Source organism: Argiope bruennichi, chromosome 6 (genome assembly GCF_947563725.1).
Source record: "Argiope bruennichi chromosome 6, qqArgBrue1.1, whole genome shotgun sequence".
Classification (NCBI taxonomy): Eukaryota; Metazoa; Arthropoda; class Arachnida; order Araneae; family Araneidae; genus Argiope; species Argiope bruennichi.
Window position 1 is genome coordinate 128,931,315 of NC_079156.1, and position 27,402 is coordinate 128,958,716.

At 29.0% G+C, this 27,402-nt stretch overlaps 1 protein-coding gene across 1 annotated transcript in view; it reads right to left on the minus strand.

Moving 5' to 3' along the window:
• LOC129972881 (acid phosphatase type 7-like) overlaps positions 1-27,402 on the minus strand; it is a 105,951-nt gene that overhangs the window by 32,693 nt on the left and 45,856 nt on the right. Inside the window, exons 5-6 of the mRNA XM_056087187.1 lie at positions 24,644-24,744; positions 8,850-8,912 (exon numbers count right to left, since the gene is read on the minus strand). Coding sequence (XP_055943162.1) covers positions 8,850-8,912; positions 24,644-24,744 — 164 coding nt within the window. The remainder of the gene's footprint in view (positions 1-8,849; positions 8,913-24,643; positions 24,745-27,402) is intronic.

The following is a 27,402-nucleotide window of genomic DNA, read 5'->3' on the forward strand; positions in this document are numbered from 1 at the left end:
TTGACATATGCGATGATGATTAAGCTGGTGACTTTTTTACTTGAATTCTGAATCGATATAGAGACTTTAGAATGTCAAAAAGAATCTATCAATCTATTTAATAGTTTATTTTGATTTGTACTTTCAACTGCGCTTCTTATACATATGAAAAGAATAAAATGACGCTTATTATTTTGAAGTATTTGCTATAGTTAAGCCTATTGCAGAGTTCTACGTAATACAAAAATATATGTAATATATACGTATATTTAAAGGTTAGCCTTCTACATTCAAATCTTATTTTCAAAATTCTTTTATCTTAAACATTCTCATTTTCAAAAAACCTACTTCAATATATGAATGGGTTAATGCTTGTTTCAGAATTGTTTGATTTCATATATGATTTTAAAATATATTTAAAAGAGCACAATTTCAAGAAGAATTAAAATATTCAACTATTTTCTTAAAGATATGTATAAGATATCAGAAGAAATACATTAGCAATCCATAAGTGAAAATAAATGGAAGAAATATCTGTTTTACTTTATTTTGAATTCTGTTAAAATTATATAATCATTGTAATATTAATATTTGTTTATCATGCGTTGTTATCATTAGATGCTTGATAGAAATAAGGCTACGAAGGCTTAGAAATTTTATAGCAAATTTGAAAAATATTTTTTTTAAATCATTGTGTTTTGTGTTCGGACTTAATATTTTTATAACTATCATCATAGTTATATCTAGATGATTGACGAAATAAGATTTCGATAATTTAAAAATTTTGTAGCAAGTTTGAAATATATATATTTTTAAATCAATGTGTTCGAATTTAATATTTTGATAAGTATCATTCTTAATTTTATTTGCTCTCCAACGAGGTTGAAATGCAAATTGTGCTGCCATCTATCGGCAATGAATTGTAAAATTTTAGATTCAATGATGAAACAAGGTTATTTTTAAAACAAGTTCAAAATTTCACCGATAATTCAGACATATTATTTAATACTCGTCATAAATATTATTCTTAAACAGCATTTTTTCCAGAAAACAAAATTATTTTAGAAAAGAATCATCTGCTGTTAATGGGATTTTTTTAAAACTTTTAGAACTTTTCAACATCATCGCGTTTTTTAAATCATTTTTTTCCACAAACGTTTTTAACAAGGAAGATATTTTGGTGACCTCATTTTCAACCGTAAACTTTTAAAGAGACCTTAACATCTGATAACAGATAAAAAGATAGAATATAAATTAATATTCAATTAAACTAAATTTAGAAACTGTTCGCAAATTTTAATGAAATATTTCAATTGAAATGAAATTTTAATTATTTTTGGTCACAAATATTGCATCCTTAGAAGACGGAAGTTGTGTTAAAGATTTTGTGACTTCACCCGGGTCACGATAATAAGTGAGGTTGAGAATTCTTACGAGGTTATAATATGTAAACATGCAAATTTAATACTTAGATTCTTTTTGTTATTTATTTTAAAAGCCGTTTCACTCACTCGTATATGTAGCATACAGAAAATGTTGTAATCATAAAAAAAAAAAATTAGAACACGAAATTTTGACGAAACTCCACGTTTTAGACCTCCTTCAGTTCGAAAAATGCATTTTTTTGGAAAGTGTCCGTCTGTCTGTCTATCGTTGTTTTGTCTAGCATTGTTTTTCTCTTTAACGACACCATCTTTGTTATCTTGCGATCTTTTCCCCAGAATTTCAACAATTTGTTAACCAATTCCATAGGAAGCGTGTTCTGAGATAATGCCTTTATTCCAGAATATACGAGAAAGTTTTAAGGAGACCACCCCCCGCTGATTTGCCCGACCCATCTCATAGCTCACTCTGTTATTAATTAAAGAACATAGACCTCAACTGGGTCATCAGTCTACGTTACCGGGATATAAGAGCGATGCAGACAATTGTTTTCTTCACCACGGGAACTTTAAATCCTATCTAAGTTAAAATATGAATAGCATGTCTCATTTATTGAATGTCAATGATGTAACAATTGATCCAGTCAACAATTATAATTGTCACGAAGCGCTTTTTAAAAAAAAGATAATATCGTGCTTTCAGGACTTTTTGTTATTGTTCAAGGTAACATAAGCTACTGGATGGAAGAGGTTGAATTCTGACGTAGTGAGTCAGTAAAGGTAATGAACCGAGAGTATTTAAAATGTAACTTCAAAACGAACTTTTGCAGATAACGAAATAATATAAAGTCATGCTCTGTTAGTTTTGTATCTTTTATTATCAGCTCACAAAGAGTGTCGCAATCATACTGCAAAAATTCAATTTCAACGCACGTAAAAAAATAGTTACAGTATTTCTGCGAGCAGAAATTAAAGAGGAACAAGGATTGGAGGTGCTGATTTAATTTTTGAGCATATAAAATTGGATCTATCTTCTCTGCATATTTTAAGTCATTTATAAGATTAAAATATACAGAAATTAGATGATATATTTTGATTCAGTTATATTAACGTCCCGTATTAAAGCAAAACTAGGGCTCTTTGGGGCGGACTCTTAATTTTGAACCGCGGTTAGATAACGAGGACGACACTTTATAAGACACTATCCCCTCACCAAACTTCTACATCACATCAGAGAGAGGATGTTTGGCTCGCAACAGATTTCACATGCACCAGATAAGTTTACACGATGATTTTTCGGTGGAATCGGGTCTCGAACCTAAAAGCCTCGGCTTCCGACAACGATACCTTACCACCAGACCTCCGCGACCTGAGCTTGATCAGAATAAATGCATTTATTGTCATGGAGAATTTAACGTCAGAAAGTCGTTATTCCTTAAAATGATCTTTCTGAAACTGTAAAGGAATTAAACAAGAATTACTTTAATAATAATACTGCATTTTATGGATATTACTTTTCTACTTTTAATGATATGTATTCATTATTTTTTTATTAATGCTTTCTCGTATTAGCTGACATATCTGATGGTGTTTGAAATTTGAATATTTTCTTATCTTTTATAAATAAGAATTTAACTATTTAATTAAATATTGCCACACCTTCGTTGAAATATTCTTTATATTTCATTCTTTGCAGATCATCCCCACCAGGCTACCTTAAATGTGGAGCCGAGAAATTTCCAATATGGTGGTTGATTTTCGATTTCGGGTAGACACAATAAAACGGTGTGGGTTTAAGTTACCTGCCACCGATGTCCGGACGCATCTCCTGTATGAGGAGTTGTGCCGTGGTGGTGACCTTATCATTTAATAATCATACACATTATCGCAGGGGTATGGAGAGGTGCCCTGTCATTCAATGAAATCTTCGGGTAGTGTGTATCTTCGGGTAGGACATTAGTAATTATGATGTGGTTATTTTTCAACATTTTACATATAGGGATAAGAAAATTCTAGATGAAAGTTGTCGCATCTCTAGTGTGTATTATTGTTATGGTATAGGGTTGAGTTTTTCCATTCCAATATCGCAAAAATTGCCGCCCATGGAAGAGATTGGACTGTGGTTGTTGATGGTTGTTAAGACTTTATCTTAATGACTATTAGAACTTCATATATACAATATTGTCAATGTAGAAAAAGCTTCGTATAAAACATTCTATGTCACAACATTCTCTTGTCGTTTGAATATTTTTGATTAAAATTTTTTATGCCAAACGATTTTGAATTTTGCATCAATGATACTGGATTTAAAAACCGTTTGTCGAAAAAAATACAGACTGTGCCAAAAGATTTTTTAGAAACCACCTAAAACTAATTTTTCCCCTTAAGACATTAAAAATATTTTATGAAAAATATAAATTTTAACTAAAACATGTGCGTGACAATTCGGGAGTAAATAAATTAAAAAATTATTTAAAATATCTATTATGCAGCCGGAATGGCACCACGAAAGATTAATTAATCTTTTGGCTTACAGTAGCATAATTTTTAATAAATAAAAATTAATTTTCAAAAAAAAAATTATAAAATTTAAAAAAATTATTTTTTATTAAAAACATTTTTAGTGCTTTTTGAGATTAGTATTTGTGAACAATATTTGAATAAATTCCATTCAACGGTATTAGATTTTTATGACGTACGCATACTAATTATTAAAAAAAATTATTTATGTTGATTATCATATAATCTCATTTGTATATTGAGTTAATAGGTATGATCAAAGATAATATTAATGGCAGAGTCCGCTCATATTATTCTTTAATATATTCATCAAATCAATCAACTAGTTATGATTATTTCGCTGAAATCGAGCTGTGTCAAATCTTAATGGATCAGTCAATCGGACATCCTTAATGCTGTTGCCACGAGCAAGAAATAAATAACCAAAAATAATGGCAAAACATTACGCATTTTATTCAACAAAATATTATCAATGCTCATAATGATGCTTTTATTTTTTTATTGTTTGTAAGCATATAAAATTAACGTAAATGATTCGATTAAATGGAGGTCAATTCATGCTCATGCATTACATGTCAAATATAATGAACAATTTCAATTTAATTCAATTGATCATGAAATTAAGCCTGATTTCAATGCATGAATAATTCATTTAATCATGAAATTTATGCGTGATTTCAATGCATGGTACAAGTACTTGTCATGGACCGAACAGCATTTTTCAGCCTTTCTACGCCTGCGCTTCTATTGGCCGTCTTATAACTGATCGAGTGTAACCCACCTTTAATGTAACAAATAAAATCATATCTCTCCAGTGCATGATAACTCTCTCCAGTTCAAATCATTATTTATCAGTAATAAAATTAAAATTAAAAAAAACAATTCGGAAATACTTCCAATTTAAAATTATTCATTTTACTCAAATAAATGAATTATTTAATTTTATCCATATTAATGAATTAAAATTATTCACAGATCGTATATTTGTAAGGATCATATTGCCATCTAAAAAGATATAAATTCAATATTAATGCAAGCGATGACAGCTATTGATTATTAAAAGCAGATTAATATGGTAATGCCAAATGGCAACCATGAGCAGGAAAAAGTTAACCGAATTATTATCTTGGTTCATTTTTTTCTTCTAGTATGTTTATTTTACTGATAAATTCTTCAGATTTTCCTTCCGTCCTAATTTCGTCTTGGGAGAATTATTAAAGCGGAATTAATTAATTCCTTCATCAAATCGCGGAAATCTGAAGTATTCAGAAGCTTTTCAAGAAGAGAAAAATGCCGATTTTCTTATTTATTACTTTCTTATCGCAGATAATACATCTCTCCGCTTAAAGCAGTTAGGGCTTGTGAAAGTTTTTAGAAAATTTATTTCTAGCGATTAAATACGTTGAGTTTCTTTGGAATCGAAAGAATTAAGTGAAGTTCTAAAGGAAAAAATTTCGATTTCGAATTACGGTTTCTAATATCAAGTTTAAAGAACAATTATAATCGTTACAGGTATTGTATAACTTGGTGACAAAATTTGTATCATATAATTTGTACGATATTGATTCGAAAAAAGAACTTTTGTATAACAATAAAAATAATGCATTTGCCTGGTGTATACAAATGCTCAGAAATTCTTTTAACTACTTAAAAAGATAGTTCTTGATAGCACACTTCCTCTTTCTTCTTAAACTAACCCTCTGTCTTAAAGTATTTATAGGTAGTTATCAAAATAATGGAAACATCTGTGATTAAAAGTGACTTTTATGAATGCTCTTCGTAAGTATTAAAATATAATAATAGCCACCAGTTTTTTTATAAATATCAATGTATATGTTCTCATAGTATGTGTTAGCTTTATTGAAGTTCTGTAATTCTTAATTTTTTTCAAAAGCGTAAAATGTCGGACCTCTCAGATTTTCAAAGAGGCCAAATTGTAGGACCCCGTCTAGCTGGAGCAAGTGTGACCGAAACATCCAACTTTTAGGCGTTTCTAGAGGTACAGTGTCTAAAGTCATGAGACAGCATACACACAGCGCGGCAAGATAAGCTCGGCAAAGCAAAACAGTGTGCGGAAAGAGAAACTTCGATGGGTATTGAAGGGGATTGTAATGTCTAAAGAGAGAACAACTGCAGTAAATGTGACCACAGAGCTCAATACCCATCTGGATTCTCCAGTGCCAGTGATTACAGTTAGCAGGCACCTTCATGAAAAGAAACTTATGCAGAACATCAATTCCCAAGTCACTTGTCACAGATGTTAAGGCTTAACGTCGTCTACAGTGGTGTCACACTCACAAAACCTGGTTGATTTATAAGTGGAAGAAAATAATGTGGTCTGACGAATCGCGTTTCACACTTTTCCCTACAACAGGATGGGTGCACGTTTAGAGGAACCTTCAAAAGCGTATGATCGTGATTGTCTCCTTCCAACTGTCAAGCATGGAAGTGGATCGGTCATTATATGGGCAGCCATGTAGTGGTTTTTACTGGACCAATCGCAACCCTGAAAGGAAGGATCATTGGAGAGAAGTATAGATAAAGTTTATCTGGCCAGGTACATTCTATGATGCAAACTTTATTTCCTGCAAGAGATGGAATTTTCCAGGATGATAATGCACCTGTCCATGCAACGAGACTTGTCCACTCATAGTTTAATGAACACGAGGATGAAGTTAAACATCTGCCTTGGCCCGCACAGTCACCCGACCGCAATATAATTAAACCATTATGATTTATTTTAGAGAGTTCAATATAGAATCGATATCCTCCACTGGCATATCTCCCAGATCTTTCATAATATCTCCAGGAAGAATGGTACAATATTCCTCTAAACACTATTCAACATTTGTATGAATCGATTCCTAGGCGAATCCAAGCTGTATTACATGCCAAAGACGGTCCTACACCATACTAATAAAGGATTCTTTATAAATCTAAGGTGTTCCCATTATTTTGATAACCAACTGTACATAAACTTTTATTTTTGACTTATTTCGTGTATAATTTTTAATCATTTCTTTCTGGAAAAGCGATTGAAATCTGCATGCATGCACATTCTAGAAGTCAATTAACAGCGAATCAATATAAAGGAATTTTTGTAAGATCAAGTCCTTGCTTCAGTCCTTAAATCGCAGACAATCCAACAAGCTATATATTGAATTTTTATCATAAAAATTATTTTAAATTTTTTTATAAAAGTTTCAATGTAATAACAAGATAGATAAAAATACATATTTATACGTTGTTTCAAATAAAGATTCATCAAAATAATAATAAAAATTCACTCAAAAATAGGGCGAATAAAATGGAATGAAAATTTTAAAAAATCAGAAACAACTCTCAAAGTATATGAGAGGTCTCCCTTTTTGACTATGAGAATTCTTCAAATAGGTGAATCGATTTCTATGACGAATAGAACAATACCTAGGGCCTCTTTTCTATTTCAAAGCTCCTCAAGACTAATCACCTTGCGTAATGAAACAGAGAAAACTTACTGATAAAGCTAATTCCGAAAACTAATATATCTAGAAAAGTCAATGAGTAGAATGTAATTATAGAATTTTTTAAAACGAATTGAAAGGGTTTGATGAGACTAACTATCCGTTTTTGACAATTTTAGTACCATATAACATGATTTTAAGTTAAAAATACAGAAAATAATTTTTCTACCGCATTCTTCGCGGACACTTAGATCTGTTCAAATATATAGAATTAATAAACTAAATAAAATTTAATTAATTTTAAATTAACGGCAATAAAGAATTAACAGCAATAACTAATTAAAAGCAATTAAGTAACATTAATTAAATAATTCCTAATTTTTGATAGATAAAACTACCTTCTTTGAAAAAAACCTTCTTTTCACTACTGTTTGTTTCCCTTTGCGTGATTCCTATATCAGCCCTTCATGACAAAACACTTTTTTAATATCATCAGACCTTTACTGTAAGTCAAACGATTAATTAAACAAAATTTTCATCTTATTTATTACCTATTTTCGAATGGCAACAATCAAATATAAATAAACTCTCGTCGGATTTCAAATTGCTTCATTGAATGTTTTTCTTGCTGCATTGCATTCAACGCTTCGAATGGAGCTGCAAAATATTATTATAAATATTCTGTAGATAGTCCATTCCGTTAGAGGAAAGAAAATATAAAAGAAACCCAGAAACAAGCTTCAGACTGAAAGTTTAATCGAGCGCAAAAACAATCTTTATCGTTGTGAGATGGGTTATCGCTATGACTTGCCAACGGAAATACGTAATCATTTCTTTCAAAACAATTATCTCTCAAAAATAAAGTTTTTACTGCCTGAAAACTCAAAAATTATCTTTCTAATAACATCAAACCCATTTCCTACAATATTTCTTTAATTTTAACAATGTTTTTAATTCAGTTTGATTCGTAATGTTTTTAAATGTTCTGATTCAATTCAAACTAATCTATCAAAGCATTCAATCGCGTGATTTTGCTAAACATTAACTCAGCCGTGTGATTTTCAGGTCCGCTTTTATTTCATAATACGTACATTTTTTAATTTACATTGAACAAAGTCAACTGAATTCGCATCTTTTAATTATATCAGAAAACAATGCGTAATTTGTAAATTATAGATAAAAAATACATTTCATATTAATCAATAAATAATCTGGGCTAGAAAACTGGTAGGAAAAAATGACTAATTATATTTATAATGTTAAAAAGGAATAAATAAATTAATAAAGAAGCAAATTAAAAAAGTGAAATACAGAAAATAATACTAATGAAACAATTCTACGTTTTGTAACTCTAATAGAAATGTGCTTTTGAAGACTGTTTTTATTAAATTTATTTCTGAAAATAATTAAATTTAATGTAATATTTTCTTCACATAATGCTTAATTGGGTTGGCATTTTCAATAGGATTCTAGATATTAGATTTCATCTAGAAGAAAGGAAAATAATGTTTTATTAAACACTTACCTATACCAAAGATTGTCCTCAGTACCAGGCATGTCGAATCTTACTTTGTAGTTAGTATAGTTCCTGTTGGAAAAAAAGAAAGCCAAATATTATAACACAAAAATAATTGAAAATATCCACCATTAACAAAAACAAAAATCTTTTTAACATAAATACGTTTACATGCTGGCATACTAATGCGTGTTACGACATATGTAATAGAAAGAAAATTCAAAACGCTGTACAAGACAGAGCTTTAGATCTAAAGCTACCATATTGCAGAAAATAGAATTAAATATAATAAAAAAATAATTGAAATATGCATCATTAATAATTGCAAAAATTAACATGAAAATTTTCACGTGCATGTCATACTATTGCATGACAGGACACACATAATGAAAAGATAATTCAAAATACTGTACAAGATCTAGATCTACTCTTATATATAAAGCTACTAAATTTAGTGCTCAGTTGATTAATAAATTGACGCTTATTTAAAAAGTTTTTTTTTTAAACTTCCAAGTAAATTATCCAATAGAAAATTAATCAAACTTTTTACATTTTTTCTTAATAATTTCGGAACCATTTATTTCATAAAGAAATTATGTTTTACAGCACTTTAACATTTAAAAAATTATTTCGTACAATTTTAATAGATTTTTAGAAACATCTTTGATTATATTTTCATAACATTGCCGTTTCATTCTTTTAATTATGTGTTGTTGTTGTTGTGTTGTGACTTACGTCACTTTACAAGCCCGCTGAAAGTTATCTATCAGCGATTTAAGCCGAGTGAGCGTCTCTTGTTTTCTCAGTAGCACCAATTAGGGCCAAGAGTACGATTCAACTACTCACGCGCCACAACCCTTTTTAAGGGGCGGACTTCATTCGAGCATTATTCATTCATCCACGGATCGTAATTTAAACCGTAATCAGAGAACGATCACCTCTGAACTAGTGCATCCAGGGATATTACGCTCGACATGGAGGACTTTGTGACCATAACAGATTTATACGTGCGCCAGCCACCATACATACGGAGAGTCTTCGGCCAGAGGGGTTCGAACTCACAACCTAAGGGATGCGAGTTCATCGCCCTACCAACGAAACTATACCAACCTTTTTTAATTATTAGATTCATACTGATCCCCCCCCCAAATCTCCGTCCAAAATTGGGAATTTTGAATAAGATTGTGAACGTCAAGAATGCTCAGATTTCTATTTTCAGAGTTCCAAATAGGAATTCTTTGTGCCGTATACTATAGTAAATAAAATAGATTCCTTCAACGTCTTTTTTTTTTTTTTGACCGAGTGAAACGAAAACTTGATACATACAAATAGTAGTAGCCAGATCACATACCAAATTTCATTCATATAAATCGTTGCGCAATTCAGTTATCGCGTTTACATACATGAGATATTTAGACCAACTGATAATCCATTCTTAACAGATCAAATTTAAAATTTCATAAAAATATACATATCAGATGCTGAAGCTTGGTACAAAATTTCATTCAACCAAGTTATTTTTGAGTTACCGTGTTTATGTATATGCAAGCGTAAAGATGGTCAACACTTTGACTAATTTTATTTAAAATTTAAATAAATTTTGAATTTTGAATCAAATTTTAAATCTTCGCATTTATTTTTGAATTAAATCTGATTGTTTACTAATGCTAAAGCTATATAGCAAACTTCATTTATTTAAGTTGTAAAGTTTTAAGTCATCAAATTTACTTGTATGCGAAAGTAGAAATAGACAGTCAATCCCTACCTCTTGTCAGAATTGGTACCAAAATGATTACAGATATGCACTTCAGATGCTATATTCATGCATTAAATTTCAGCTATCTAGCTCAAAGGATCTTTGAGTTATCGTGTTCACGGACAGACAGAAAGACAGACAGATATAGCTCATAATTTTAAAAAAGGTTGTTTCAAAATATTTCAGGGAAGTCCAAAGCATGGAAATTCGTCAAAATCTCAAGTTCACTTTTTTTTTTTTTTTTTTGTCTATTACATTCCTTTCTGTAGCTTCATACAAGAAAAAGAAATAAAATAAAGGCGAATCAAGCCCAAAATATCATTATGTTTCGATGTTTCGCATTAGAAACTCGAATTATCAGTAAAACTTTCTTTTTCTCATTTACTTGCATAATGTGATTTCGAGCAACATATTTAGGAAAGACGCTTTTATATTATTTTCTACGGCCCTCAACAAAATAATTAATTTTAATTTGTAAAAGATCTTAGATAAAATGTAAACTGTTTCCGAGGACAGTTTTCGAAGTTGAATTGAACCAAAATACCAAAAAAAAGATAATTACGAAATCAATATTAAAAACAATAAAATTTATAATAAACCGTCAGAAAAAAAACTTTTCTTTGTATGTAATAAATTCATGGATCCCAATAACGAAAGCGTAATTTCACTCTACCCAGATTTATATTATTTTCGCTTTTATATTATTTTTGCATTTATATTATTTTCTACGGTCTTCATCAAACAAAATAATTTTTAATTTGTAAAAGATCTCCGAAAAAAATGTAAACTTTTTTCGATAACGATTTTCGAAGTTGAATTGAAACACAGTTATGGAAAAAAAGATAATTTTGAAATCAAAATTAAGAACTATCTAATTTATAAACAAACCGTCAGGAAAAGAAATTAACTTTTCATAGCTATATAATAAATTCTTGAATCCCAATAATGAAAGATGGTCAACCAACCCAAACTCTACCCAAATTTATATTATTTTCGCATTTATATTATTTTCTACAATCCTCATCAAACAAAATAAGTTTAATTTGTAAAAGATCTCCGTAAACTTTTTTCCGATAGCAATTTTCGAAGTTGAATTGAAACACAATTATGGAAAAGATGATAATTTTGAAATCAAAATTAAGAACAATCAAATTTATAAACAAACCGTCAGGAAAAAAAATTTGCTTTCCATAGCTATATAATAAATTTATGGATCCCAATAACGAAAGAGTAATTTCACTCTACCAAGATTTATGTCATTTTCTTCAGTCCTCATCAAACTAAATAAGTTTTAATTTGTAATAATCTCCGACAAAATGTAAACTTTTTCCGATAATAGTTTTCGAAGTGGAATTGAAATATAGATTTTTATCAGACTTCATGTATTATTTTGATATATATATATATGCATAAATGGATAAAACAGCCCTTAGAAGAACATTCCAATTCTTCTAAGAATTTTCTATAATGATATTAATAATATATGTTCAAACTTTTTTATAAGAAAATGTATCTGATATCAAAATACGTTGTTTTAAAAAATAAAATATATACTAATACAATGAATTATACATTAACATACGTATACTAATACATCGAATAGCATCTGATTAAGATAGTGATATAAAAATTACGTGATATTTTTTGACTCAATTTTTCATTCATTATTAAAATATTTCTATGATTTTCGGCGAAACTTTTACTGAGAATGATAACATTATCGATAGCTCGTTGGCCATAAATTCAAATGTCAATGGTAACTCGATCTAATTTGCTAACAACCACGCAAAGACATCTACCTACACGAAGGCTTTTGAAAAAAATATTGTATTGAATTTCTTTGGTTTCCTAGACAACCGAATGTAGGGAATCTGGAAGAATTGAGAAATAATGATATTTACTCGGTAAAAGCACTTTAGTATGAAACTTAAATCTTGAAAATCATGTTTACATGTAAAACGATAACCATATTTCAATATAAAAAATTAACCTGCGTGGGACGAAAAGACACCTCCGCTCGTCGATATACCGTTTCATGCACAAAAATAAAATTCTGACTAATGGAAATGTTTACCGAATTCCTTTATGCCAGCTCTCTTCTTGCTTAAATGGAAATTAATTGAATTTTTCAATTATTTCCGAAAACTTCAAACCTCCTTTCATTAATTTCAATCGAGTTTCTTTTCAGATAAGCATTGTTCTGGGTTTAAGGAAATATATTTTTAGATCCAGTTACAATATATGACAAAATTTCAGAGAATTTCAGTTCCTTGAATGAAACTTAAAAACATATTTTATTTTACTGCGTTTGGACATTTTGTTAGAGATTTTAATATTTCATAACTTTGAATGGAAAAAAGCAATAAAATATAAGCTATTTACTTTGATTGTACGTGAATTTAATGTTCTCTTCTATAATCATAAATATATCCGGAAAACATATTATAAGGATATCATAAGGATAAAGCGAATATATCATAATAAATAATATAAGAATAAATATATATAAAGGCATATATAAATATATATGAGGATAAAATGTGGGACGAAAATGCGCCCCTCTTCATAGATAAAAATAAATGTCTCACTAATGGAAATATTTATCGAACTCTTTAATGGCAACTAGTTTGTTTCCGAAATGGAAATTAAGTGAAAAATTCAATTATTTCCGAAAATTACAAATTTTCTTTCATCCATTTAAAATGAGTTCCTTTTCAGATAAGCATTGTTATGGCTTTGCTGAAATTATATTTAGATCCAGTTTCAATACGTGACAAAACTTGAGAGAGTTTTAGTTCCTTGAATGAAAAGTTTAAAGGTATTTTATTTTATTTGGGCATTTTGTTAGAGATTTAATATTTCATAACTTAGAAGGGAAAAGAAAGCATCAAAAGAAAACTATTTCTTTATACATGAATTTAATGTTCTCTTATATAAATTTGAATATATCCAGAAAACATATTATAAGTAAAACATAATGATAAAGAGGATGTATCATAATAAATAATTTAAAGATAAGGCGTGGGAAGAAGACACGCCCCCGCTCGTCAACATCCCTCTTAATATATAAAAATAAAATTCTGACTAATGGAGATGTTTACAGAACTCCTTTATGGCAAATAGCTTGTTGCTTAAATGAAAATTAATTGAAAAATTTAATTATTTCCGAAAACTACTACGATGCGAAAACTACAAACCTCCTTTCATTATTCTCAAATGGGTTCCTTTTCAGACAAGCATTGTTCTGGGTTTAAGGAAATATATTTTTAGATCCAGTTACAATATATGACAAAATTTCAGAGAATTTCAGTTCCTTGAATGAAACTTAAAAACATATTTTATTTTACTGCGTTTGGACATTTTGTTAGAGATTTTAATATTTCATAACTTAGAATGGAAAAAAGCAATGAAATATAAGCTATTTACTTTGATTGTACGTGAATTTAATGTTCTCTTCTATAAGTATAAATATATCCGGAAAACATATTATAAGGATATCATAAAGATAAAGAGAATATATCATAATAAATAAATAATATAAGAATAAATATATATAAGGACATATATAAATATATATGAGGATAAGATGTGGGACGAAAATGCGCCCCTCTTCATAGATAAAAATAAATGTCTCACTAATGGAAATATTTATCGAACTCTTTAATGGCAACTAGTTTGTTTCTGAAATGGAAATTAAGTGAAAAATTCAATTATTTCCGAAAATTACAAATTTTCTTTCATCCATTTAAAATGAGTTCCTTTTCAGATAAGCATTGTTATGGCTTTGCTGAAATTATATTTAGATCCAGTTTCAATACGTGACAAAACTTGAGAGAGTTTTAGTTCCTTGAATGAAAAGTTTAAAGGTATTTTATTTTATTTGGGCATTTTGTTAGAGATTTAATATTTCATAACTTAGAAGGGAAAAGAAAGCATCAAAAGAAAACTATTTCTTTATACATGAATTTAATGTTCTCTTATATAAATTTGAATATATCCAGAAAACATATTATAAGTAAAACATAATGATAAAGAGGATGTATCATAATAAATAATTTAAAGATAAGGCGTGGGAAGAAGACACGCCCCCGCTCGTCAACATCCCTCTTAATATATAAAAATAAAATTCTGACTAATGGAGATGTTTACAGAACTCCTTTATGGCAAATAGCTTGTTGCTTAAATGAAAATTAATTGAAAAATTTAATTATTTCCGAAAACTACTACGATGCGAAAACTACAAACCTCCTTTCATTATTCTCAAATGGGTTCCTTTTCAGACAAGCATTGTTCTGGGTTTAAGGAAATATATTTTTAGATCCAGTTACAATATATGACAAAATTTCAGAGAATTTCAGTTCCTTGAATGAAACTTAAAAACATATTTTATTTTACTGCGTTTGGACATTTTGTTAGAGATTTTAATATTTCATAACTTAGAATGGAAAAAAGCAATGAAATATAAGCTATTTACTTTGATTGTACGTGAATTTAATGTTCTCTTCTATAAGTATAAATATATCCGGAAAACATATTATAAGGATATCATAAAGATAAAGAGAATATATCATAATAAATAAATAATATAAGAATAAATATATATAAGGACATATATAAATATATATGAGGATAAGATGTGGGACGAAAATGCGCCCCTCTTCATAGATAAAAATAAATGTCTCACTAATGGAAATATTTATCGAACTCTTTAATGGCAACTAGTTTGTTTCTGAAATGGAAATTAAGTGAAAAATTCAATTATTTCCGAAAATTACAAATTTTCTTTCATCCATTTAAAATGAGTTCCTTTTCAGATAAGCATTGTTATGGCTTTGCTGAAATTATATTTAGATCCAGTTTCAATACGTGACAAAACTTGAGAGAGTTTTAGTTCCTTGAATGAAAAGTTTAAAGGTATTTTATTTTATTTGGGCATTTTGTTAGAGATTTAATATTTCATAACTTAGAAGGGAAAAGAAAGCAACGAAAGAAAACTATTTCTTTATACATGAATTGAATATTCTCTTATATAAATTTCAAAATATCCAGAAAACATATTATAAGTAAAACCTAATGATAAAGAGGATGTATCATAATAAATAATTTAAAGATAAGGCGTGGGAAGAAGACACGACCCAGCTCATCAACATCCCTCTTCATATATAAAAATAAAATTCTGACTAATGGAGATGTTTACAGAACTCCTTTATGGCAAATAGCTTGCTACTTAAAGGAAAATTAATTGAAAAATTTAATTATTTCCGAAAACTACAAACCTCCTTTCATTATTCTCAAATGTGTTCCTTTTCAGACAAGCATTCTTCTGGCTTTAATGAAATATATTTTTAGATCCAGTTACAATATATGACAAAATTTGAGAGAATTTCAGTTCTTTGAATGAAACTTAAAAACATATTTTATTTTACTGCGTTTGGACCTTTTGTTAGAGATTTTTATATTCCATAACTTTGAATGGAAAAAAATTGATAAAATGAAAATTATTTACTTTTTTTATAAGTGAATTTAATGTTATCTTCTATAAACAAAAATATATCCGGAAAACATATTATAAAATTATCACAGGATGTCAATAGAATTATCATAATAAATAATATCAGAATAAATATGTATAAGAACATATATATATATCAAAAGGATATCAGTTGAATATATAAATATATCCGCCCTAAGCCATCAGCTTGTTCAACCGGTATACTGATTTTCCTGACTATTAAACTATTAATGTGAAATACGTAACTATTAAAAATTTCCCTTTTATTATTCTATAAAATTGAAAAATATGCATTTTATTAAAGTTAAAATTTATAGGAAATTAAATTGCTACTTTTATGCTTGCCTTTATCATTAAAAATTTGAATATGAAATGTTTAAAAGTAAACATCTGTACAAAGCCAAAGTTACCAAGCAAAAAAATATTAATAATCAGAAATTATAAAATTCTATGTCATTAAATATGCTGGATAAAATAATTATATGACACTTTGAAAAATTAGACAAAATAATCTGAATAAGAAATTGAAATTGAATTGAGTACAAAAAAAAAGTCAAAAACATCATTTAAAAAGAATTAGCTGCCAGAATTATCCAAATAACATATTATATGAATATTATATGCTTATTTTCATTTTTCCAAGTCGGAATGCTGATGAAAAAATAATTCCGAATTATAATAATTATGAAATTAAAAGAAAGCTACAAATTTGCGTAGGAGAGAAAAGCAAATATTTTTTATTGCTTTTATAAATTATCAATTTGAAGATGGTGCGAGGAAATATTTGATTAAGCAAAACTTATGAGGTAAATTTTTTAAAAAATCCTTTCATGCAATAGGCGTGAATTCAAAAACTAGTTATAAAAAGTATGTAACGTCATTCTAAGCGTAAATAAATAAAAAAAATCTTTTTTGAAGTTAGTGTGTGAAAAAAGCAAATTATATTATTTATCGTTTTAAAAAAAGAAAAAAAAGGCAATATGAATAAAATCTATGACGAAATAGTGAAATTATTTGGTCAGACGATAATAAAAAGGATTGTTATAAATCTTTAAAAAAATTCGTTTGTCGAAATTGTAGAAAAATTATGACAGTAAAACTGATGGGATTTAAAAGATAATATTTTTTTGAATCTCCAGATATATAAAAAAAAAATTTCTGATATAAATAATATTTTCGACAGATATTGTGGACGAATGTCCGGATCTTGTCTAATTTTTAACTGACTGATATGTTTATTAATTTTTTTATTTAATTATTTACTTTTTTTTGGGGGGGGGAGCTTCTAGAAAACCTAACAGTGATTTTTCTTTTGTATTAATGAGTATATGAGGTAAATTTAATTAAGATTAAATAAAAATTAATTGTTATATATATATATATATATATATATATATATATATATATATATATATATATATATATATATATATACATACATACATACATACATATATATATATATATATATATGTATGTATGTATGTATATATATATATATATATATATATATATATATATATATATATATATATATATATATATATATATATATATATATATATATATATATATATATCTTTTTTGTTCTGTTCACAGATAAATAAGCAGCCGGAGGAATTGACCGTAGATTGTCAATTGCAGTTAAAGCCAATTTTGGAGTAAAAAATATAATAGAATTTTGGAGTAAAAATGTAAAAATATGCCTAAAGTCAAATTTCCTTCATCTAGTTTGTTGAAGGTTTTGCAATTCTATTCAAATTTAGACATTCCAATAAATGCTATATAACAGATATTGTCTTCGACACAATTCAAAATTACGAGGTCCGACATAAAGTAGTTCTCATGTTGCTTCAAAACTGGACATAAATATAGTTAAACTAAACAAAATGACTCGATCCTACTTTGTCCAGACAAGAAAGGAATGTCTAGAAACTAACAATTGGTGGAATTAAATCCTAATATATTTCATATTCCTAATTCTTGTTCAGTTTAACCCTTTCTAGGCCTTGGGAAGTATGCTTCTCACCGAATTCATCAATTTTTGTATGAAATAATCAATTCAAACAAATTTTTCAATGAGACAGAAACTTAGATGATTCAGTTTCTTATCTCACACAAAATGTTATATCTTGATTTGTTACTTAATTATTAATTAATCAAATTAAATTTATCTAAAAAATTAAACGAATCCCTTTTCTTAAAGCAATCTCAATCCTAAAAATATTTCCAAATACCATGATTAAAAAATAAGGTCTTCTAAAGATTAATTTCGACGCAAGCTCATCAAAACGAAATGAAACATTCCGAAAATAATGAATGTGCTTTCTTCTAATTTTATTGAGGCTTTACTGTAATTAAAATCTTAAAAACTTTTATAATGAAACACGAAAAAAATTTTCAATGTCTTCAATCAGGTTTTTTTAATGTAAAATAGAAAAAATATCGCTATAATGCTGTAATAAATTACTAAACTAAACTAATTAAATCATTTAATTTCCTTAATTGAGAGAAACCATAAAATGTCTTTTATGCATTTTATTCGAAAGCAAAACGTGTTTCAAAAGTTATGATTAGGAAACTTGTTATTAAGATGTCGCGGAAGCAATATGATGAAGGATTTCCTCACCATTCTTGTTTTCAAGCATTAACAATAGAAGCTTCTAAAATAACTCTTATTTCCATAATAATTAGGAAATAATTTCCATTATTAATTTTAATTAATTTATAATCATAAAGAAACCTTTCCTCACCTTATAAATTTTCTGAAAAGGATCAAAGTTTAATTTACACAGAACTTTCGATGGAATAAATTTGGAAAGAGAGGTTGAATAGATTGATTACTCTCCAGAAAATTAAGAAAAAAACATTGATCTTTCATTTTTAAAGGATATACATGCAGTTCGAACATAATTTAAAACTTTTCTATTAAATATAATGGTAGAAGCCATATAATTACAGCAAGGTTAGTCTTAATTTGAAACCTTTATTGTAGTTCATAGTAGGAAATTAAATTCAGTAAACCTTTTTTCCAGTGATATTGAAGTCATAGAATAGGTTTTTCAGAACCGAGAGATCTAAAACAAATTTTATTAGCATCTCAACACTGAGTTTTTTGGATAATTGCAATGCACTCTCTTTGTATATTTCATGAACGAAAAAGTCAAAAGTCAAAGAAGAAACGTTTTCAAAAAAAAAAAAAATCCAGACATCTTGCTTAAGAGATTTTTTTTCTATTTTACTAAAAATATTAAATCAATTATTCGCTATTCCTGTATCGTCATATTCTGCTTCTTTTCAGAAAAAATGAATTACTCAGAAGATATACAAATATATAATGGGACATAGAATGAGAAAATAATAACACAGATGTATCCTTTCATGTCATTTCCTAACTGTGGTCCTCCTAATTTGTCGCGAATCAGGACAACAGAAAAGTAATGATGTTGCGATAGAAAATACAGTATCACGGCGAAAATAAGTGGCGCCTGAGGTATAATTAAGTTTTCCCCGATTGTTATCAATGATTTAGAATGAATCAAAATAATAGTTCTTGGGTCATGTTATCATTTTTTCCACCTCCACGTTATGTTTTATTTTAAACAATGATACTCGAACACTTTGTCACCATATCCTTCCTCAAGTTTGGCATTTATATTCTCTTATACTACAACACTGCGTTGTAATCATCTCTGTCTCTACTAATAATAAAAATGTGTGTGTGTGTGTGTGTGTGTGTGTGTGTGTGTGTGTGTGTGTGTGTGTGTGTGTGTGTGTGTGTGTGTGTGTGTGTGTGTGTGTGTGTGTGGAATTCAAATTATTCGCGTACCTATACTGAATTATTATCAACTGCAAGAATTCAACTTTGAAAAAGCATATCTGAGTTGCACGAGCGTCTGGCTTTTCAGCGCTTTTCAGAATGTAATTTCTGAAACATTAACCGTACACATGAAGCTACTATCACATGACCCCCCCCCCTTCCTAAAATCAATTTTTGCTTTTCCAGATTTGGGAGAATTTCCATTTTGAGGCCATTATATAAACACTGAATGTGTTATCTTTTCCAGCTTTCTGCTTTGTTTGTGGATTGTGTTACTCTGATGCTGATCATGAATATGACAAAGAACCTTTAAAATCATCTAAAAACAAGATTTTCTCCTTAATCATAAAGCAAAATAAAGCCTTAATTTCTATAGAGTATAACATAGACTCTAAATCCAAACAATCAACAAAATTGATAGTGTTTCTGGAATTTTATGAATTCCATTTCACTAGAAACAAGCTGTACGCAAAATTGATGAATATATCATAAGACAATAAACACTTTAAGCTAGTTTTAAAGTTGCGTCAGCAGCAGTAATTAAATTTGCAAACATCGATGAATAGACAGTTTTCGTACACAAATTTTGAATAAAATCTGTTCTGAGGAAGTCCATCTGTCCGGCTATTCAAAGATAAGTTAACTCGATAATTACGAAACGAAGAGAGCAAGGTAGAAAAAAATTCGGTGTACAGATTTAACATCTATAGAGTAGACTCCTGTCAAATTTTGGTTCAAATCCGACTACGAATTATTGTCTGTCGGTCTGTTCTTTCAGAAATAAGTAAAAGCGATAATTCAAAAACGCAATGACTGAAAAAATCAAATTGGTATGAGATTTTGTGACTACAGGTGCAGTTTTGAATCAAAATTTTGCTTCAATCGGTTTCAAAATGTATGTCTGAAACATAAATTCAGTTTTTGGATGCTATTAATGCATTCAAAGGATTAATCGCCAAAAGTTCTCCAAGGATGATATGATAGATTCAGTAAAAATGCTAAATTCGCGCCAAAATTTCGTAACTATTGTACGCCAACGCCATGTCAGATGTTCTCTAAGGCATGACAAATTTTTTACAGTGTATGCGAGAATGTTTTGAAGAGACCACTCCCACAGGGTTTTATTTTATGTTGATGGTGAAAATTTTATTTAAAAAATTAAGTTAAAATTAATTTACTTTTCAAACTCTCTATTGGCACCATGCAAAAAATATAGTAACTCGGTTTCTTTTTTTTAATTGAATTAAAATTTACCTCTAGTTTAAAAACCGAAACATTAAACAAGAAGGAATTTGACATAACTCAATGTTTGAATAAAACGAAAAACCAATTCTAAATTTTCATTTCTAATGAATTTTCTCTTTGAGTTAAGCTTTTTTTTTCTAATAAAGCCATGATTCAACAGGGATTCTAGAAAGTAAGCCATTCTTAGATTAAATTTCTTAATGCAAAATAATACCATAACTAATTGTATTAAGCTGAAACTCTTCCTATCGTATACATTTTCAAAACTGCGAATATTTAAAAAGTGCACGAACTTTCTGGTAACCTTGCACGACGTTAATGATAATTCGATATTCAAAGTCGTATAGAGCTCACGAATCCCACAGAGTAAACACATTATGTTGGAAATTTTCCTCTTACGATCTTATGCAAAGGACGCATCGGGACAACATTGCTCCCCATTAGTAGTGTTGAGACGTCACGCCGAGCAACTGATTATGCATCTTTATCAACTTTATTTCCTATTCAATAAGAACCTTCTTACATAACAACAACAAAACAAAAAAAAACGTGCAACAGTCGTGTCTGTTTGCAGCAGACATTAATATGCCAAGCACATGGTCAAGGCCAGATAACCCAGGCTTGCGCAGCAGGTCTCATTTCCACTCGAAGGTCTCATGCAAAGACTTTATATGGAGGAAAAATCTAAATGTTTAATGATTGTTTTTAAACTTTAAAAAAGCGCAATAAAATGCTATCGTATGGGAATCTAATCTATTATAATACCTTTCGTTTTTTCCCATATAAACAAATTATGCCAGACTTTATCCCATTTCTTTTGCATCAAATATTCTGTAATTACCTGCTGTTCTTACCTTGTGATCTTTATTTACGTGATTTTAAAATATTCAATTCATTATCTCTTTTTTATGAGATAATGAATTTAATATTATAATAGATTCTTAATGCAAATAATACCATAAGCCATAAAACCAGTCAACCAACCAATGATCCGATGGCTATGAATGCTTCAGTTCTCATTTTAAAAAATGTCGTAAAAGTAAGTGCATCAACAGCTTTCGGTATTTAGTAAAAACAGAGCAAATATAGAATTGAAGTTCAGTTATATTAAGAAACATATTTTGCTGTAAGTTGCCTGCAATAATAATATATTTATGGCAAAGGAAGGAATACCAGACAAATGCCTAAAAACTCAGCGATTTTTATTTTTCACACCAACTATCTATAAGATGCATAACATATACCAGACGTTTTGATTCCCCCACCCGGACGGTCCTGATTTCTAGCTTATGGTTTGCAGTAGTATCATGGGATTCACAATGTCCAGATTTACGTTACATAATTTTATAAGAGAAATATTTAGGTGTCATTTAGAATATCTGACATGTTCGAAAACTAACTGTTGAATGAACCAAAATCCATTATTTATAAATTAGACTAAATCAAAGTGAAATCTGTTTTAACCCGTCCAGAATTCCTCGGAAAAGTAAAAAGTGATACAACTTTTCTGAATAAAATTATATCATCCTAATGCCTCCCTTAAAAAAAATCCAAAAAAGGCGATAAGAAGAAAGTAACCTTTATCAGGGGTTTAATTCAAAATGAAAATTTAAAGTTTTGAAAGCAATATTTTATTTAAAATTTTTATTTATTAAATATTAGTAAAAAATTAACTTCTTTGCATTCTAATGTTTTAACTCTTGATAAAATGCTAGTGCCCAGTGAGTTATGAAAGAAAATAATTAATAAGCCGGTGTTATAATTTCCTACATTCTTCTGAACTCACACCAAGATCCTTCAGTGCCCCCTGGTATCTCTGGATTTTATATTATGAAAATTATCATGAATTGTTTATCTATCAATTACAGAATAAACCAGTCAAGTATACTAAACCCTGAGGGAGAATCGTAGAACTTTGAAGATATATGTCATATTTTCGATCTATCATATTTTGAGAAATAACATTTGGGAACTTACAGCACTTTCTTTTTTTATACTTTGTACACTAGAAAGTGCAAACGCTATACTTTGTACACGAGAAAGTACAAATTAAAAACTCTTTCTTGGGATATACTTCTTAAGATATTTAAGTTGCCGCACTTTAAATAGTTCTTCATAAAGGCATGGAATTAACTTTAAAATAAATCGAAAGAAATCTAGCACCTTCCTTTTCAGGAATATTTTCATATCGAGACATTAAAGGGCATTCAAGTATGAAATTGTCTTTTATTTTTTGAAGTCTCGAACGTGGCACTAATTATACGAACTGGGAACTGGGAGAGGAATATTCCACATTTTTATAATTTTTGCTATCATTACTATGGCCATGACACATACGTAGTATGACATTTCAATCGAATCCGGTTTATTAATTGGATTTGTAGTAACACAAGTGCTACTAAAAAGTAGTACTACAAAATTTTCATTGTAGGTCTGTTATTGTGATTGTGACTTTTATATATTGACTTGTAATTATATAAGATATGGCTTATATAAAACAGAAATGCCAATGCTCCTTTATCTTGAATAGACCGAAAAAGCTTCGAAAATTTTAAAAAATAAATAAAAACAAAAAAGCGAACGAGTTCATTAAGCCAAATCGTACACCAAACAGCTATTTATCTCTTTCAGCAACAGTACATCAACAGTGCAGTACTAAGCAGGTCAGTTCTCTTTAAGCCAGACAGAGGACCAAATAGTATTCAGCTAAGCATCTCAATTTCCTTTAAGCCAAACAGTACATAAAAACAGTATTTTCAGTTCCTTTTAAGCCAAAAATTCACCAAACAATATTCAGCTAAGCCAAACAGTATTCTTAGCAAAGCAGATCAATTCTCTTTAAACCAAACAATACTCAACTAAGTAATAAGTATCTTTTAAGCCAAAGTGTGCTCAAAACAGTACTCATCTAAGCAGATCAGCTCTTTTTAAATAAGACAATGGGCCAAATAATACTCAGCTAAGTAGATCAATTCTCTTTAAGCCAAACAATATTCAGCTAAGCAGCTCAATTCTCTTTAGGCCAAACAGTATTCAGCTAAGCAGGTCAGTTCCTTTTAAACCGTTGACATCCTCGCTCGGCATTTGAATTATCTGATCTAAACAAGTTAATGAATATCAGATATCTCAGCAAAACTATGATATTTGGGCAATATTTTTCACTGTAGCATTTGCTATCATGTGTTACATAAAGCACTTAAAACCAAACACAATCCCCTAGCAACATAATTGACGTTCCTTTACTACAAAAATGATTTGTTTGTGTAATTTTTTAGAACTCTTAAAATGTTTCAGAACGATTTGGATTCATCCTACAACAGAAGAAATATTTTCCAGAAAATGTTTTCAAAGGAATAAAATTTCATCCATAGTTATGTCGATTTGATAATTATGCTATGACTAAATGATTGTGGGAAAGTAATGCAGTCCTGCAGAAATTTTAAATTAAGGGAAAAAAGAAAAATCCTTACCAATTAAAAGCTTCGTGGTTGCCCACAGACACCATGTAAGGGATTCTGGCAGCAACAGGCTCGATCAAATTCATGAAATTGTCGCCGACGCGTCCATTATTCTACAGAGATGAATAGACGAAAATATTGATTATTTTGACACATAATAATTCACAAATACATTATAATATTTTTATGGTGTGAAATATTGATGTTTTTTTAAATCGTCAATACATCTCATATCACATCAACTTTACATTATTCCCATGCTATTTTCCAACATTCATACTTTTGCATGTAAAACAGCAACAAAACGTTTTAAGATACAATAATATTTAAATAAAACATTAAACATAATTTTCATGAAATTTTCTTTCTAAAAATACTTTCACCTTATAAATTTTACTTTAGTCACTAATACTATTTCGCGTTTTAGCTCTAATGATTTGGCTAGTTGATTGCAGCCATATTTACTGCTCAACACAACGCCCTTCAAACTTTAAGTGACAGCATGGAATTTCTAATCAGATTTCCTCGAAATCTTTATCAGAAGAACATATAGAATCAATATATTATATAAAGATATACAAAGGTATACAGCATTACAACTCTAACACATCAGCAAGTGAATGTCAAATCAATTACAAAATCTATTTTCACAAACATGATAGAAATTAAATAAAAGAGGATAAAAGAAGCTACATGAAAATTAAAAAATAAACTTCCATGTTTCATGCTGAATATCGACTACTGGGCTTTAAAAACTATATTTTATATTAATTTAAAATACAGCAGAAACTTAATCAAGATTATTATAATGAATGCAACGATACACCGTATAAATTTTTTGCACTATCAAAACGAGTATCTCTAACCGCAGCACATTTGTTTAAAAACCTTGCAGAATCAACGAATAATGACAATCCCCCTCGAAGAACTAGATGGAGTGCCCCCTTGACTTTATTGTATACGTATACCAAATGTGTTCACTTTCATAAAACTACGAAGAAGAGAGTAGGTAATGTGGATGTTTTCCTAAATTTGACGTAGACGTACTATTCTTGATAGTAAGACCACAAAACAAATTTTTTTCTATCTAGTTCGTGGATGAATTTCGATAATGGTGAAATGAAGCTATCATATTCGTTTTAGGAACAACAGATGGACTGTCAGAATCCGTAATATTCTTTACACTTTCAAAATGAGCTACCATTAACTGCAGCAGATTTTTTTTAAACCTTGCAAAGAAAGTCCTTTTGGAATTTACCTCGAAGAACTTGATGAAGTGTTCGCCCCCGGACTTTATTGTATACTTACAAGAAATGATGCATTTCGTGTTCTCTTTCGTTGAACCACGAAGAAGTAAGTAGGCAATTTAGATGTCTTCCTAAATTTAACATAGAAGTACAACTTTTGACGGTAAGACCACAAATCTAGTTTGTGGATCAATTTTTCTATCTAGTTTGTGGATTAATTTTTCTATCTAGTTTGTGGATTAATTTTGATATATGATGAATAGATCTATCATTTTCCCATTAGAAACAGTTAGATTGCCAGATCCTTGGCGAAAGTTTAACACAGATCTATAATTCTGATAATACAAAATATGAACCAAATTCTGTTCATCTAGCTGATTCCATTTTATAATTAAGGTCTTCACAAAGATGAAGCTGGACGTTCTATTGGTGGATTTCACAAAAAATCATAATCCATCTATCCAGCTTTTTTTTTTATTTTCATTTATCCTGATTATAAGCAAGTTTATTCAGATATATTTGTAAAAATAGTGCTTTTAAATTTGTAGAAATCTATAATTTGGAGATTCATCCTTGTCTTAGAACGAATTTTTCAACAATTGCTCTACTTCTATATATAAAACGCTAACATAAATGGCAAAGCAATCCCGCTTATTATTTATTGCCAAATGGCAACAATTAAATATAAACAAATCGTCATATGAACGTTTCAGTTTGCTAGACTGAACGTTTCTACAACTACATTTAATTCAACGCTTCGCAAAATGATGGAGTTACAAATTTTTATTAGAAAAACTCTTTGGAGATGGTTTTAAAACTCTATCAAATCAAAGGTAACAAAATGTAATAGAAATCAAGAAATAAGTATCAAATAGAAAGTTTTATCGAGTGCAAAAATAGGCTTAGCCGTCAGCAGATAAGGAATCGTGATGACTTATCTATAAAAATGGATGACCATATCTTCCTAAATTATTATTTCACAAAAATGCATTATCTTAAAACTCAAAAGTTTACTATTTTTATGATACAATATTAATTTATGTACAATTTGTTCTTTATTTTTAAGATTTTTAAATTTAGATTTTTACAATAAATACGCAGTTTAATAAAGATTTTAATGTTATGATGAAATTCAAACTAATCCAGCATTAAATCGAGTGCTTTTGCCAATGTTAAAATTAAAATTCAAAAACAAATATTTGTTTGGCATCAATTCAAAAAGAAGATTTTCATTTCCGTTTTTATTTTGTAGTATATACATTTTCAATTTTCTCCTTTAGGAATTTGTTATATATTGATTATATTAAATTCATGTTTTGTGTCGTATTAAACAACAAAGGAGTTTTTGTAAATCAAATGGACTCCGTATTAATCATTTAACAGCAAAAAAAGTGAATAATCTGAGCTAAGAGGTGGTCACCAAAAGCGGGTAGTTTTTGTATATTTTATATACGAGAAAGAAAAAAATATCTCTTAAATAATGGCTCAACATAAGACCATATGTCAGCATCCTTTACCAAATAA